We start from the raw sequence: 18,284 nt of genomic DNA on the forward strand, positions 1-18,284 counted from the left end.
GTATCTACATAGTTCGTTTCTACTATTCAACAAGTTTTAGATTTATCTTGGGAATTTTACAAGGATATTGTTTGATCCAGGTTCATGAATTTACAACGTTCTAGAATAAATTGGGACATTGATATCAGTCATTACTATTTTTAAGCACTTTTTATTTGCTTTTTTATGTTTTTATTTGCCAACCACCAGTGGTCTAGTTTTATGATGTCAATAATAAAGTGTTAAATTATTACTGTATAAAGTGTTACACTATTATTGTTTGAACTTTGATTCTATATATACTGGTACAATTAGTGATATATATGTTATTTCTATGATCTCATATATAGCTGCTTGATTAGCGCTCCCTTTTTCTGTCCATTTGTATTACATGACAGTGTTCAGTCCTTGACCTTTTCTCCAATGACCTTACCCTTTTCCTGTCTGATTCCCTACACTCACTTGCTCATCTATTTGGTAGTTTGGGGACTTTTCCTACTATAAATTTAATGTTACTAAGACTGAGGTGTATTTGCATTAATCTCCCAGACCGACTACCAAGTTGTCTAGAGCAGGGGTCGCCAACCTTTCGGACCTCAGGGACCACCAAACTCACAATTTTGAATCCTGTGGACCACTAAACATGATTTTTTTTAAAAAAAGGTACAAACCTCTATAATGTATGTATGTATGTATAATATATGTATAATATATATATATATATATGTATGTATAATATATATATATATATATATATATATACACACACACACACTTTACATAACTAGTATAACCATAGCTAAGTTAACATTATGTATATATTTACACATTTTTAAACATTTTTTGGGGGGGGATTAACTAACTGACTGACAGAACTGAGAGAATACTTCCAAATGACAGATGAAGAGTGAGTGCCAACTTTTGAGCTGGAAACAGAGAGGCAGAAAGTGAGAAAAAAAGAATTATGTTTAAAAGGACCACAAGACTTCCAAGTTACCTCCCCAATTAGGAATTATTCAAAACTACTTATGATCTTGGACAGACATTGGAGTCATAAATTAAGTTTATATCAGAAAGCTCTAAATATGGATGTGAGCTAACCACGACTGATGTTGTTGGCAATTACTATAATACTGGTGGGATATGGCTGATCTGCTGGATGGCAATTACTAGAATTCAGGTGGAATGGCTTTGTGCGCGGGAAAATTATTAGAATGAAAAATAATTAATATTTAATAAAACAAAAAAGAAGATGGAGGGGAAGAAGGCAAACATGGATGTAAGTCCATCTGAAGGAATTAGGAAAACTACTACAAAGAGACAGGTAAAGGGAAGAAAATAAATGGAATATGAGGAAAAAAAAAATCTTTTTTTATATACTTTAATTCCACTAATTCAAGCCAAGACTATACCAACCTCTGCTGGCTTTAGAATGGAAGCATCTTCCTCTGAGCAGCGCGCCAGGCGGGAAAAGTTAAAAATACAATCTAGCTACGCAAGTTGCGCAGTACTACGCAATGTGCATAGGGAGATTGTAATTTAACTCCTCCGTCGGTTTTCACTGATTTCCAGCAAGGCACTGTAGGGAGTTGCGGTGCGATGGGGGTGACACCATCAGAGGAGATTAATTCCTGCTTGATGGTGTCAAGGACCACCAACATCTTCTCGTGGACCACTGGTTGGCGACCGCTGGTCTAGAGGAATCATCTATTTTGGTGGTCAATTAAAGGTCTCAAACATCTAGGCATCTTTCTGTCCCATGAACTTGATGTAGTGGTTGAAACAAACTATGCAAATCTTACTGAAACAGTCTTACTTTTTGAAGATCTCCTTTCTGGGACATGTGGCTGCTTTAATATGTCACTCCTACTTAAATTGACTTATCTCTTTCGCTGTTTGCTCTTCAAGGTTTATGCTTCTATTCTTGATAAGTTTCAATCCATATTTTCTTCTTACATATGGTGTTTGGGTAGGCCATTTACAGTTTGGGAAGCAAGCTAAAGGATGGATGCACAACTTACAAACCACTCTCTGTCCACTATAAATGTTTACTAGGTTGTATCTCATTTCAGAAGACTAAATACGGTAGCGTGTGTATTATCAGTTGAAAATAAAAAGTTTTTGCACAACCTCTAACCCGACTCGCACAAAAAAGACCATTCCAATGTTCTTCACAAAGCAGAATATGTATATATATATATATATATATATATATAAAATGTTTTTTTGGTTTATATATATATATATATATACAGTATATATATATATAAGAACAATCCAATAATATGCACTCCCTGGATTTAAGCACAGCACACTTTATTCAGCAGTGACGTTTCGGGGCATTCACCCCTTCATCAGACAACCTGAGGAAGGGGTGAATGCCCCGAAACGTCACTGCTGAATAAAGTGTGCTGTGCTTAAATCCAGGGAGTGCATATTATTGGATTGTTCTTATTGTTTGTTTATGCACCCTGGTTTGGAGGAATTGTTGGCGAGTGGGAGTGCGCTATCTTGGGCAATATATATATATATATATATATATATATATATATATATATATATATATATATGTAGTTAAACACTTTATTAAATATCAGTATTGCATAAATAGGATTTTACATGTTTTTAGCTACTTGACTGCATAGGGCTCCAATGCACAGTTAATCAGAGCTCTGAAGTAACACTATCCTGACACGCATTAAATTCAATTGCACTCAAGAAAATGCGTTTACTTTCAACTTGTAATATGCACACTACTTCCAGCGCACACAAAGACCCACAATATACTACTTATTGCTTGTGCACAACAGTAAGCGCGCCACTCGTATTCTAGCCTAAGGCCGGTTTCTATGCGGAGATTTATGAGCTGAAGGAGAAAAAATTACTAATTGATCAATTTACCCCTATTTTTATTCTGGATTGTTTTGAGACAATCCATTTTACTCCCAATCTTGGGGGGCTATTGGATTGAATGTTGAGGGACTGAGGAAAGCTGTGGGTATGGTGGGGCAGGGCTGCGGATATAAAACAAGAGATTTATTTGAGTTTTCTTCACCCCTCCCAAGAGCAAGAACTCCCCTGTTACACTGTTTATTGTTTGCACAACATGGTATGTCCAAGAAAAGGGTCACATTCATTAGTCTTCTGGTTCTTCAATTAAGTTTTATACTTTCTCCCTGATGCTTTGCTTCAGACTAGTGGTGATTATATATCATTAGACTTTATGGGGCCCATTTATCAAGCTCCGGATGGAGCTTGAGGGTCCGTGTTTCTGGCGAGCCAGAAACAGCAGTTATGAAGCAGCGGTCTAAAGACTGCTGCTCCATAACCTGTCCGCCTGAGCAGGCGGACAGACATTGTAAGTACGATCGGGTTGATTGTCACCCCCTGCTGGCGAATCTGCAGGTGGCGGCGTTGCACCAGCAGCTCACAAGAGCTGCTGGTGCAATGCTGAATATGGAGAGTGTATTGCTCTCTGCATTCAGCGAGGTCTGTCGGACCTGATCCGCACTGTCGGATCAGGTCCGCCAGACCTTTGATAAATATACCCCTATATCTCTTCCTATTGTGAAGAAACATTGGTAGAAATGGTGTTCCATGGATTCTCTATGTGCCTTCTGTATTACCTTGTATTTTATTTTAGCCAATTGTTATGTTTATGCAATTATGTCTGTTCTGATAACTTACCAATAAAGTTAAAAACTAAAATAGCCAGTATTTCATGTGTTTAGTACCCCAAGGACTGATAAATTAGTATAAAATGTATTGCTTGCAGTTATTTGATAACGTCAATTAGGGACAGATATGTAGCAGCCTTGAGAAGGCAGCAGGGTGCATTTCAAGTTCTGAGAATTAAAAATTGCTCACTTTTCAAAGCTAAATGACATGAAAAGGAGGCAAAATAATTAATCAAAATATATTGCATAGTTCTTTCATTATACATAACTAAACATTTTATGAAACAATCTCAAGTTGTTTACTGTCTTCCTTTACTCTGCCAAACCATAATCTAATCCCCAGGTAGCAGAATGGATCAAAATTTTGAGGAGGGTAACCAAAAGCCCAGAAAATCTACTGAGGCAGCTGTGACAACCAAGCAATTGCCATTTGATTGGTGGTCCTGTCCCTTTTATTTGTTTCTTAGTTGTTTCTTGCATTTTAGAAGTTTTTTTTAATAGAGCCTTCTTCATGCTTGCTACAATTTTCAGCTCATATAGCTCAGTGTAGTCCTCCCACAATTATTGTTCTCTTGTATTGTCCTCTTTGTGACTGTTACAAAAACTGTATAAAAGGTATGTAATAATGACACAGGTTACCACAGGCCACAGAACAGGCGCCAACTTCATGCAGTGATTATCTACTGCAAACTTGTTTTCTGTTCTGAATGTAACAAAGGGATCTAAAGTAAAAATACAATTTGTCACTGTCCAAAGTTCAAGTACAAGAAAAAACACTTGCAAGGTAAAAAAACACAGCTGAGGTTAAGATCCAGGAATTTGCAAACAAGATCCCAGGTCAAAGACTCTAAACTAAAGACTCTAATAACAGTTCAAAATTATTATTTTTTTCTGAGAGCTAACGGTTTGAACTGTCCTTGAATCAGAGCTCTTGCCTTTAGGAACTTTTTTTGTATCTAGAGCGCTGATTGGAGAATAGTTCAAACCGTTAGCTCTCAGAAAAAAAAAAAAAAATTGGCTTTTAAACTGGGCTGCCAGGGTTATTTAAATTTCAGCACTATATTAAAAAGTAAGTTATAGCGCATTTCTTTACAACTGACAAATTAAACTCTAAAATATCACTAATGTTCCGGATCTGTTTTAATAAAGGGGAGATTTTACCATCACTTTAAGATGGCATCAGAGCAGATGTTACATCTCAATAAAGGCTATAAAATCGAAACTATACATTTAAAATCTATCATGTTTAACTAAATACTTGTTTTAAAAAATCCCAAATCTTGTTTGCTCTCAAGTTTTTTCATCCAAATTAGACGCCGTCACAAGGCCACCCTAGGTAAAATATTTGTTGGCATGATGCTTATTCCGTTTTCAATCTTCTCATTGGCTTCTGATAATTTGCTACGGCACATATATTATTTGCAAGAGCATGTTACCTAATAGCAAGTCAAGGTGCATATCATATTATGGTCTAGATTATGAGTGAAGCGCTAACTGTTGCGCAGGAGCGATAAGGGATTGATTGCGTCTCTTTACGCATGTCGGAAGTAGCGTGAGTATTACAAGTTGAAAGTAACTGCGATCAATAGAATGCAAATTAATTTAACATGTGTCGTGATAGCACAACTTCAGAGCTCTGGTAAACTATTAAGCAAGTCAAAAAAGCTACACTAAACACATCAAAAATACATTTAAAAGTACAGTTACACTCATAATAACACTATCTAATAAAAATATTTAAAAAAAATATTGCATAAGAAAGTAATAAGGGCTCAAAGATATGAGGTCTTAGGAGTTAGGGGAAAAAAAACATGTAAAATCATACAGTATTTATGAAATATTATTTTTTTATAAATTGTTTATGTATTTACTGTAAATATTTCACATTCCAATGTCCTTCACATAGAGGAATTCCTATATATATATCTGTATGTATCTATCTATCTATCTATCTATCTATCTATCTATCTATATATATATATATATATATATATATATGTGTGTGTGTATATCTATAAAACATCATATATATATATATATATATATAATATATATATGTATGTATGTATGTATTTAAGAATAAATAGAACATATTCTTCCACGTGAAGAACAATGGAATGTGAAATATTCATATTTCATGTCAGGTTAGCGCACTGCAGGTTTGTGCACTAGTAAGAGTGTTAGGTTATTTTCCACTTTTTACGCTCCATTGAGGTCTGTGGAAGAATACATTAACTTGTTTGCCATATTCAAAGTTCGGATTTTTGCGCACCGCGGGTAAGCAATCATGCAAAAACTTTTTACTCAACTTGTAATACGAACGCAGCCAAATGCGTGCAAAAAGACTCTGTCTAACGAAGTTAACTTGCAAGTGGGAGTGATAATTTCCACTTCCCTCGTAATCTAACCCTATATCAGCACATTATAATATACCTGAATTTGAGAATTTCCTTTTTTTAAATATTTACTTATTTGCTTGCTTCCAGTTATGTTTGCATATTTATTATTATAAGTAGTATTAGTAGTAAATAATACATTTGCAAAAGTTTATCATAAAACATGTTTGTATTTATACATATACAGTTATACAAAATTAACCTTTTTAAATTGCCATTACAATTTATTTTCCCCCATACTTTGTTTCAACTAAGACTTTGACTGCTACTGCCCCTGTTTTCCTAGACAAAAAATAAAAGAGAGCATGTTTTCATTACACAATGGACAATATCAAATAAGCCATTCACAGAGTGTTATGAGTTCTGTATGGGTAGTGTATGTGCTCATTAGTTTAACTTACATTCTCAATTCTCAATATTCATATAAATAATCTATATAAATAGATCTTATACATTTGTTTTCAAAGTCCCCTTTTTACTGCATTTCAAATATTATCAGATAGCCTCTCAGAACTGTCCAGTAATTTAAATAAAAGGGTATTAAATACAGTAGATTGGAGGTCTTGGTACTATATGAAGTAGGAGGGTGGACTTGTACTAAATATCTATAAGATTGAGATGTTTAAAAGTCATTCATTAAGTACTGAAATGGTGTTTAATAGACAGATTGCGATGGCTTAAAATATGGAAAGGGTTTATTGGTCCCCTTTAACCTGTCTGATACAGCATTCATCAAGACTGGAATAGATACAAACTGAATAGACCTCCATAAAAATGTATTGTTTAAAAAGATAAATTACATCTTTACTACCCATTCTCCAGCTTTGCATAACCAATATTGTTATATTTAATATACTTTATAACATCTAAAACTCTAAATGTCTGCCTGTTTTTAAGCCCCTGAAGGCCGCTTTCGTCTCAGTCAATTTTATAAGCTTTGTACAGCAAGACAAAGCTAGTTAATGTGTGCCATATTGACACCACTGTGCTCACTCCAGTGGAGTTATAAATGAGACTGCACTGATTGGCTAAAATGCAAGTCGTAAACAGCCCTGAAATAAGGGGCATTCTGCAGAGGCTTAGATACAAGGTAATCACAGAGGTAAAAAGTATATTTAGTATAACTGTGTTGGTTATACATAACTGGGAAATGGGTAATAAAGGGATCATCTATCTTTTTAAACCATCACCATTGTAAAGTAAACTGTCCCTTTAAACCAATTTTGAATGCAGATACATTTCTTCTAGATAATATTATCTCAGTAGGAAATATGGTCTAAAAAATACAACTTAGACTATCTCAATTACCTAAATATATATAGCTTAGTTTAGAGGAGAGAAGAGTGAGAAGATATATGGTAGAAACTTGTATATGTCCATCATTATTATGTATAATATGTAGAGAAAAACAAGTTTATTGATCATTTAAAAGGGATTTCTTTTAATTGTCTGTATAATGCACCTTTAGTGAATATTATTTTTTTTTTATCCCTGTTATTGCTAAGAAAGTGAGACATGCCTTAGTGCAAGAAATATCTCTTCTCAATAAAATATAGCTAAAATAACAATTGCTTTATTCTGCATGTGTATATGTGATTGTGTATAAGTATGTATGGTGTGTATATGCAATTCTAATATTGTCATTAACCAATTCATCACTTGTGCAGTATAGTTTTCATTCATGGTGGATTACAACTAACTGCTATATTGTTCAGCAATGATAATGTATATATTAATAATACATATTACCGTACTTTCAGTAAGCTTTATGGATTATAGTAAATGGAAGAATAAAAAAATACTAGTAAGTCATTAGTATATCATTTGCATATCCATTATAAGTAACTTTTGGAAGGTTAATGTTATTCTTCTTGTCAAACTAAGCTTGCCTAGCATGACTTTCATCACTTAATTGTAAATTGCAGTAATCTGATTTTTATGTGAATTTTAATTACTGTTAAAAGTGTTTTTGTTATATTAATGGCCAGGTTGACATTCATATGAATGAGCTGTTGTGTTAAAACAACCTAAAACACTCAAGTATATTTTCTGTTGCCTACATTGCCTATGGAGAAATATGGCCCTGTTTCTATAAAAACACCCAATTATCCAACACCTTTTCACTTAGCAACAACGCAACATCAAACCACTGCCTATGACCAACTGTGTTTGATCTCTCAGAGGTGGTCACTAAGGAATGCAATAAGAAGAGGGGCAAAACATCAAGATCTCCACAGGCTGCTTCTTCTACACATACATGTGGATCTCTGGAAAGCAGCATATCAAGGGGGATTAACATGGGATCACCTATTCTGGTTTAATATACATTGGATTTTCTATCATCATACATTTTATAGTAGATTCCAAATTTACCAATTATACCACGTGAAAACTCTATTTCCACTTGGCTTAAATAACCTAATAGTAGTTAAAACAGCATTTTAGTCCAAATTCAGACATTCAGCTTGCTCTTTTAACAGTGATTGAAGTCCGAATTTTGCAATACATCTATAAATTAATTCTACCACAAAGGTCAGTCTGTTTCAAGGGAGACTCGTGGAAGGATTATTTGCAGAGAATGCTGGGGATGACGATCGTAGTTGTCCATTAAAATAGAAATGCTATGTTTTTTGGGATATAAAGATGAGGATCCAATACTTCAAACAAGAGTGAATTAATTACAGAAAAATAATTAATGAAGGAAGCTTATTCTGGGTGTGGGTTCAAGGGGTCATAGATGGTTTCCTTGTGTTCAGAGTTCCATGGGGGAGGGACACCTGTAGGGTTAATTGGGTGAAAGGAGGTGCATTAGGGAGATCTTTTGGGTGAATTATTCATTTGTTTTAGAATGGGGGTAGATGTTTGACATGGGAGGTCGCTGTTAGTCAGGAGTAAATGTTGTGAGGCTGTTCTGGTTCATTAGTGAAGGGTGTGAAATGTAGGTGACTGAAGTGAGGATACTTCATGAGAGGCTTTAAAAATATTACTATTAATATATATTACAACTATTTAATTTCCGTTGTTGTGTAATTATTATTATATATAAGATAACTTCCTTTCACGTACACTGTTTAGCCTCCACTCTAGGTTTGTTATTATTTTCCTTTTGGAGACAGGAGACATGCTGCCAATCAGAGGCTTTAATATATGAGCCAACACAACACACAGAGCATGTGCACAATAACCCCCAGACACTTCCCTGGCACAATAACAACGAGTGTGAAATAAAGGTGATCAAAGGATATGCATATAATTGTACAAAGTCTGGTCTGTTATAATACAAAATCTTCAGTATTGAAACAGTTTATCTTAAAGAAAAAATCTAATATAGTGTAATATCGTTTGTGTTCTACAAATACACAAAATGCAAATGTATCTACTACATAGGTTGATCGATGTGTCAAGCCTATTACAAGTAAGGTAAATAGTTACCTGTAATTTTAGATATTTATTCAGTTTTATAACTTTTTTTTTGCAGAATACATCTAAAGTCCATCAAGTTCCCTCTTCTAGATGTGCCAATGGAAAGTAAGTAAACATTTGCTACTGACAACATATGTAAGCATGGGCTACTGACAACATATGTAAGCATGGGCTACTGACAACATATGTAAGCATGGGCTACTGACAACATATGTAAGCATGGGCTACTGACAACATATGTAAGCATGGGCTACTGACAACATATGTAAGCATGGGCTACTGACAACATATGTAAGCATGGGCTACTGACAACATAGGTAAGCATGGGCTACTGACAACATATGTAAGCATGGACTACTGACAACATAGGTAAGCATGGGCTACTGACAACATATGTAAGCATGGGCTACTGACAACATATGTAAGCATGGGCTACTGACAACATATGTAAGCATGGGCTACTGACAACATATGTAAGCATGGGCTACTGACAACATATGTAAGCATGGGCTACTGACAACATATGTAAGCATGGGCTACTGACAATATATGTAAGCATGGGCTACTGACAACACATATGATCCCAAATTCTTTTTCAAACTTTGCATATGACTGTTTAGCTGGGGACTTTAAAGGAACATGAAACCCCAAAAAATTATTTCATGATTCAGATAGAGAATACAATTTTAAACAACTTTCTAATTTACTTCTATTATCTAATGTTTTATTCTCTTGGTATCATTTGTTGAAGGAGCATCTGTGCACTACTGGTTTCTAACTGAACACTTGGGTGAGCCAATGACAATCAGTTTATATATGCAGTCACCAATCAGCAGCTAGATCCTAGGTTCTCTGCTGCACATGAACTTTCCTAGATAAACATTTCAGCAAAGGATAACAAGAGAAAGAAGCAAAATTAAATAATAGAAGTAAATTGGAAAGTTGTTTGAAATTGTATTCTCTATCTGAATCATGAAAGAAAATGTTTGGGTTTCATGTCCCTTTAAGAATTGTATGTGTTAGCTGCCCCATAGTAGAATACTTATTTTCACTGGTTGTTACCTTGTTAACCAAATATTTTCTTATTTTTAGGCAAAGGAGGCTGTATATGTATGTAAAAAAATTATTTGTACAAGTATATTCCTGGGTTCAAATGGATTGACCCCAGGTTAAAGTTCTGTGCATTTCATGTACACAAACAGGCCACACTTACAAACTGCAAAAAACAAAGTAGATCCCAAATCCTTAATACTTTAGAAAAAAATAGCAGGCACTGCTCGGAGTGTGATGAAAGTAAAAACTCACTTTATTGAATAAAATGTTAAAAAATCACACAGACATGGACAAAGTACAGAGGCAAACTGGTCTGACGTGTTTCAAGCCCCCTAGTGGTGCTTACTCATAGACTCTATGAGTAAGCTCTAAGTGTGTTTTTACTTTCATCACACTCTGAGCAGTGCCTGCTATTTTTTCTAAAGTATTTTGAATTCAGCGGTTTGATCCGCCGCAAGCTACTGCACTCTGGGCAGTTTTGAGGTATCAGGTGACTTGCTGACACGCATCCGGTATACCAGCTGTGAACGCTGTGCTCTACAGGGGTGTGTTTGGTTGCCCCAAATCCTTAATGTCTGGGCATCCCTGCTGTCTTGTTGTAAATTATAAAATTATGAAAATAATAAATAAATCAAGAACTAAATAAAAAATTAAGTTGCATGTTAATTATGTAATGTCCTTTGGAAGAGGTGAATTCCATGTTTCCCATTTATATTTGTTGTCCTTTTGTTGATTTCATCCATTTAGAACCACAGGAACTCCATCACCCTTGTCCCCCAGCCCTTCCCCAGTGAGTTCTGTTGGATCCCAAGGAAGCATTTCCAGCGCTGGTGGCCCTTCAAACACATCTATCATTAGCATTCCGCAGCGTATCCACCAGATGGCAGCCAACCATGTCAGTATTACCAACAGCATCCTTCACAGCTATGACTACTGGGAGATTGCGGATAATCTTGCAAAAGACAACATAGGTAAGTATATTATTATCAGTCCAAACTTTCCAGCACCTGAGAGCAGTGGTAGTGTGCCAGCTCAAAGAGTAATGCACAACACCCCAGAAATCAAGTATATTATTATGGCAAATAGAAACTAATATACCACAGTATACAATATCTCACTACGCTGCTCTGTTTGTTGACTTATTTTCATTTGATTCTTTTTTGTCTGGATTGTTATGATCAGAAAGCCTAGTGCCATTATGAACTTACATCATTCTGACAATGGGATTCTTGTGACATATGAGGAATCAGACTTTTTTGAGTTAGAGAAAGAGGAGTTATTCTGGTTTATCAGCTTGAGCAGCATCTCAACCATGAGTTTCATAGGGGATTTTTTGAGCTGGGTGTGAAATTCTAATAGTGCTTGACAAACATTTGTCTTTTTTTTAGGAAATATTTATTTCTTTTTTTATACCTGTATGAAATCCATGCTGTAAAACATAACTCATGCTTACTATGTAATTAAAGGGACATAATGCTCATATGCAAAATCACTAGAAAGTTATGCAGCATAACTTTCTAAAAAAAACACAACAGTACAAAAGAACATCAAGGGACAGCACTACAATAACTTATATGTAATTGAGTACTTAAAGGGACACTGAACCCACATTTTTTCTTTCATGATTCAGATAGAGCATGACATTTTAAGCAACTTTCTAATTTACTCCTATTATCAAATTTTCTTCATTGCTGTCCAGATTAGATACCTTCTTTTTCAAATAAAGATAGCAAGAGAACAAAGAAAAATTGATAATAGGAGTAAATTAGAAAGTTGCTTAAAATTGCATCCTCTATCTGGATCACAAACGAAAAAAATTGGGTTCAGTGTCCCTTTAATATAAAAATATATTAAGTAATTCAAATTAATATATATATATATAAATCAAAAAGATAAATGGATATCAATAAAAGTCAATCTCTGAAAAGAATGGAAAAATAGAAAAACAGAAATGCTTGTGTTTCCCACTATAGAATCTTCATACAATAAAGCCAACCACTTGTGAAACGTTTCTCAGTAGAAAGTGATGTAGGTATAAATCCCCCTAACTGGTAGCATCACAGTACCTTTAATGTAAGATGATAATATGTAAACTGTGATTCCTTTCTCAACCCCACAGGGGATAATTCACTGAATATATTCTTAATCCATATATGCCAAATAAAGAGCTGCTCATCTCACATCCAGGGCCAGTTCAAGATTTTGTGCTGCCTCTTGCCGAGAATGAAATGATGCCCCCCCACCCCCGGTAGTAACATCACTGATTAGCACATCAACCTACTAATCTAGCTGCTGATCTAACTAAGCCTGCCTACCTGCAGGCAACCAATGCTTATGCACAATTGTGCAATAAGTGAGAAAGAAGTTCAGGAAGAGATGCACTTGACCCACCTTGAATGTTGCCCCTGACCGTTTTTTTGTCTTTGTGCATGATGAGGTTATGCTGCTGGGAGCGTGCGACTTTCCCCATGGGGACGGAGGACAGTAGAAGTCTGGGTCTGACAGTAACTGACTTAGTCACTGAAGTGCTGCCCCTTGTCAAGTGCTGCCTGGGTCTGTTGGACCCACTTGGTCCAATGGTTGAGCCAGCCCTGCTCACATCAGATGTTCCGCAGACATCTCAATAAAGCCTGTAAAAAGTAATCAGAGAACATGTCCTCCGACTCAAATTAAAAAGTAACAATTTATTAATCAATGCTCCTGCTGTAAGATAGCAACTTACAGAGTATATTAACAATGTAGCTCATATACTCTTGTCAGCAATGCAGTGTTCTGAAAGTCTAGGATTAGATGGTAATCTCTCTGACCGCCGTCTTCAGCTACTCATTTTAGTATTGTGTCTGGATGTCGTCCCAAAACACTAGGTTGAAACAGTTCAAAGCAGAGCTCCCAAACAACTGGCTCAAAGATGCTACAGATGCCTGTACCAGACAAACTTCCTAATTTCCTCTACGCGTTTCATTCTGTTACGACTGAACTTCATCAGGAGTATAGAACCCTGTCCATAGCTGGCGCTTATATAGCTCAACAGAGGGAGGATCTATGGGTTGTTAAAGTGACCATTAGGAATACAAATCGCTACAGCTATATGCAGGAAGCATCATATAAAATGTATAATTGATTAATAACATGTTAAAAACACATTATAATCACTGATATATGATGGAATAAATCAAATCGCATAACCAATAAAAAATATTGTACAACTTTAGAACAATAAAAATCTATTAAATAAGAAATACACAATTCTTTAGCTAAATGGGTAAAACATCCTCTCCTATAACTGTATCTATATGGATGAAAAATGCTCCGTATTCAAACTAACATAATCTAACAAAAAATACCTGAACGGTTCTATGATCAATAAAAAAAGAGAAGAAATTGACCTAGATGACTAATCATAATTTGTGATGTCCCTCAAAACAATTAGCAAGATAAAACCTCATAAATCTCTGTTATAAGGTGTTAGACAGACCTCTCGAATATAGACTTATGAGTCAAAATTTACAACACCTTTTGGCAATTACATAGGTTACAAACAAAAATGGAAAGTCTGGAGCACCAGGTAGATAAATAAAACTTCACTTTTAATTAATTGTCTGTGGCAAATTAAAATTACATGTAAAAAACACTGAGTACAAGGCAAGGGAGAGATTTGACCACAAATGCTAACATGTTTCGGCACCTGGACGTAATTAAACTAATTACATAGGTTAAACAAGGAAATCTGAATGTCCAAGTCTATATTCAGCTCAGATGGTTGTAAACTCCAAAGATGTTTAATCCAGTATGTTAATCAGGTAGCTTGTAAGGTTAATTTTAGCTTTAGTGTAGAGATTACCCTCCTACCTGACACTTCCCAGCTCCTGATCCCTACCTGATCCCTCTCAAGCAGCTCTCTTGTCTTTCATGATTCAGAAAGAACATGCAATTTTAAACAACTTCCCAATTTACTTCTATTATCAAATTTTATACATTTACAAGATGGCAGCACTTTTTTTCCATGTAGTGCTCGAGACATGTGCACACTACCTACCTGTGTAGCTTTTCAACAAAGGATACCATGAGAATGAAGCAACTTTGATGAAAATAAGTAAATTGGAAACTTTTTTAAAATGATTTGCTCTGTCTGAATCACAAAATAAAAAAATTGGGTTTCATGTCCCTTTAAATCCAGAAGCAGCAGCAAACCAGGATAGCAAACAGTAAACTAAAGACAGAGAAAACAGAACAAAACAGGCAGGCTCCACAGCAGAAACTTCATTAAATGTCAGAGCACAGTGGGAGGAGTGAAGGAAGCTTTTATAGAGGGTCAACAAGGGAATCTGTGGATCAGGTGTACTGGACAAACAATGCCCTCAACCCAGGTTAACCACTCTGAATCCTCCTGCAGTCCAAGATCTCCCATAGGTCAGTGGTACAGGGCTAGGTCCATCCTGTCAAAACCCCAGCAACACACCACTACTCTTATTTTAAATATCCTCAGTGCAAAGCACTTATGCTTCCAAACGTGCTTAAAATATAATTTAAACAGTATGTTAATGTAATTCCTTTTCTTTTTAAATAGTTATATTAAATCATTGGCTGCCTAGGAGTGCTGCTCTTTCTTTCTTCATAATGCATGAAGTCATCTCTGGCATTGAAGGGGTTAAAGGGACATTAAACACTAAACAAATGTTAGATAGAATGAAGCATTCGAAGAAAAGATTAGTCTGAGACTAACAAGTAGAAACTTTTCTTTAAAGATTAATTAGCTGTTTAAACATTAATAAAATAAGTGTTAAGTTTTAGTGTTTCTAAAACAATGGGAGCTGTCATGTTGTAACTTAGGTTACCTTCTCTCCTGTGGCCAATTAGAGACAGTTATAATTAGGTCACTAGAGTGTGCAGCCAATGGCTGTGTGGAATAGAACTGTGTTCTGCACTTCCGTTTCTAACAGGAACTGAAAAGCTCACAATTTCAGAATAAAATTACAGGAAAAGGGGACAAAATAAATAATGAAAGTATATTGCAGAGTTTTATATATATATATGCAATGTATCATTTTATATTATCCTATAAAGGTGTTTAATGTTCCTTTAAAGAATGTGGCACATGCAAGTCTCCTTTTGTATTTTATTAATCTTTTTTTTTAATTTTTATATTGCTTTGCAGATTTCTTTAACAAACTTGATGCATTAATGGGACCTGTCACCTTACACAGTTCAATGGAGCACTTGGTCCAGTACACAAGACAAGGACTGCGCTGGGTACGGCACAGCACTCAGATGCTTTAGCAACTTGTGATCCAACAGAACTGTCACATCATGATGATTCCAAGCACTGTGCTATGCAAGAGCTCTGTCACAGCACTTTTATAAATGGTGATGAATTACTCTTTAGCATTAAATATTACAGAGCAATTTGTTTTTAATTTATTGTGCTCACAAATTATTTATATATTAATATCTTTGTATTGGTAATTCATACCCTGCCCATATAAATCAGCACTTTTGTTGTTTGATCAAAGCAAGCCACCAATCATTACACTAAGTGGATTGGAAAATAACACTGTGCAGCGGACTAGTGTATACACCAATACTTATACAGCAGCAGCCAAGAACCTTTGGGTGAAAGTTACACTGTACAAAAGAAGGGTTCTCTTAATTCACCTGTAGGAATTGCTATAGCAATATATTCTAGAGATATCATTTAGAAGTAAATATGCATTAGTTCTTCAAAATTATTTGTTAGCAACATACAGATCTATGTATTTATACAGTGGTGTTCCATCTTTTTTTCGCTGTTCATGATTATAAAATCCCTGTGTCACTTTTGATTTCTATTTATTTATTTATTTATTTATTTATTTTTATTTTGTACACCTATGTTAACCCAAAGACTGAATTCATTTAATACCATGATAAAACTAAAAACACTGTGAACTAAGAAACAAACATAAGCGATATTATACCATGGGGCCCACAGTGCGGATCAGATCCGCAAGACCTCAATGAATGCGAAGAGCAATACGTTCTCCACATTTAACATTGCACCAGCAGCTCACAAGACCTGCTGGTGCAACGCCGCCCCCTGCTGACTCACGGCCAATCGCCCGCCAGCAGGGAGGTGTCAATAAACCCGATCATTCTCGATGGGGTTGATTTCTGGCGATTCCTGTCCGCCTCATCAGGGTCATGGAGCAGCAGTCTTTAGACCGCTGCTTCATACCTGCTGTTTCTGGCGAGTCTGAAAAACCGAACCTTTTAGCAATACAACATATGAAAGTTTAAACGAATATCGGTCTACTTCAGCATTTAAATCAGCTCAATAAAATATTATCCTGTGCACTTGACAAGGCCACTGGTTATCTGCAAACGTTCCCAACATAAAAACATACAAGACGTTTTGGCTGAAAAAGTGTCGGCTGAAGTAGCTCAAACTTAGTTGCAAGAACAAGAAATTAATTTAAGTCAATGTATTCGGAAATATTTTGATTGTTTCTTTAAATGAACCTGATTGCTTTTAAAACAACTTTGCACCAGTAAAATGCAGTGCAAAATCTACAGGCTTCATTTATAACCAGTGCCAATGAATTGTTTGGATACCAGAAACATGTTATAAATTACATTTGCAGCACTTTTTTTTTAACCTTTAACGTTAAAGTGCTGTATTTTGCTGTCAGAAATGTCAAGTTGTGTGTAGTTACCTGCAGACTTCCTATAGTTAGGACTTAAAAGCTAACCATAGCCTGTCTCAAGTATTAAATGGTTAGAAACAGAGATTGGTTATACTTCTAATAGCAAGTCAACTATTTTTTATTGTTTGTTTTGTTTTTTATAACCAACCTGAAGTGACTTAGGATAAGCAATTTAGTGGTAATAGTAAATCCGTTCATAGTCCATAGTACCCAATCACACCACTATGAATAGGCCCTAGACTGCTAGAAAAGGCAGTACTATATTACTAAGCAATGTGCCACAGATCTTTTTCGCCTTGATTCCAAATTATTTTGCTTTAAATTATCAGGTCAAAATATATCATTTCTTCTAAGACATAGAGGCCTATTTATTAAAGGTCTGTCGGACCTGATCTGGCAGTGCGGATCAGGTCCGACAGACCTCGCTGAATGCGGAGAGAAATACGCTCTCCGTATTCAGCATTGCACCAGCAGCTCTTGTGAGCTGCTGGTGCAACGCCACACCCTGCAGATTCACGGCCAATCAGCCGCCAGCAGGGGGATGTCAATCAACCCGATCTTTAGACTGCTGCTTCATAACTGCTGTTTCTGGCGAGTCTGAAGACTCGCCAGAAACACAGGCTCACAAGCTCCATACGGAGCTTGATAAATGGGCCTCATAGACACAATAGCCATTGAGGGTAGCAAACAGAACATACTTTAAAGGGACATTTTGAGATAGTAATACAGGTAGCCCTCAGTTTACGCCTGGGTTAGGTTCCTGAAGGAATGGTTGTAAATCGAAACCGTTGTAAATTGAAACCCAGTTTATAATGTAAGTCAATGGGAAGTGAGGGAGTTAGGTTCCAGGCCCCTCTCAAAATTGTTATAAGTAACACCTAATACATTATTTTTAAAGCTTTGAAATGAAGACTTTAAATGCTAATAAAATAATCACACAACACAGACTTCACTTGCATTTTTCTGCAAACAGTTCTTTCTATGCATTCCAATCTGGACTGATTTATAGACAGGAAGTTCTTGTTCCTATGAAATCTGCTCGATAGCTCAGGTCTGTTTAAACTGATTAATTTCAG

At 35.7% G+C, this 18,284-nt stretch overlaps 1 protein-coding gene across 1 annotated transcript in view; it reads left to right on the forward strand.

Annotated features, from left to right (window-relative positions):
• The window catches only part of AFF3 (ALF transcription elongation factor 3), a 76,140-nt gene extending 59,793 nt beyond the window's left edge, over positions 1–16,347 (forward strand). Inside the window, exons 10-12 of the mRNA XM_053705456.1 lie at positions 9,531–9,580; positions 11,276–11,499; positions 15,684–16,347. Coding sequence (XP_053561431.1) covers positions 9,531–9,580; positions 11,276–11,499; positions 15,684–15,805 — 396 coding nt within the window. The 3' untranslated portion in view covers positions 15,806–16,347. The remainder of the gene's footprint in view (positions 1–9,530; positions 9,581–11,275; positions 11,500–15,683) is intronic.
• Positions 16,348–18,284: the final 1,937 nt, after the last annotated feature.

The sequence above is a fragment of the Bombina bombina genome, chromosome 3, assembly GCF_027579735.1.
Source record: "Bombina bombina isolate aBomBom1 chromosome 3, aBomBom1.pri, whole genome shotgun sequence".
Classification (NCBI taxonomy): domain Eukaryota; kingdom Metazoa; phylum Chordata; class Amphibia; order Anura; family Bombinatoridae; genus Bombina; species Bombina bombina.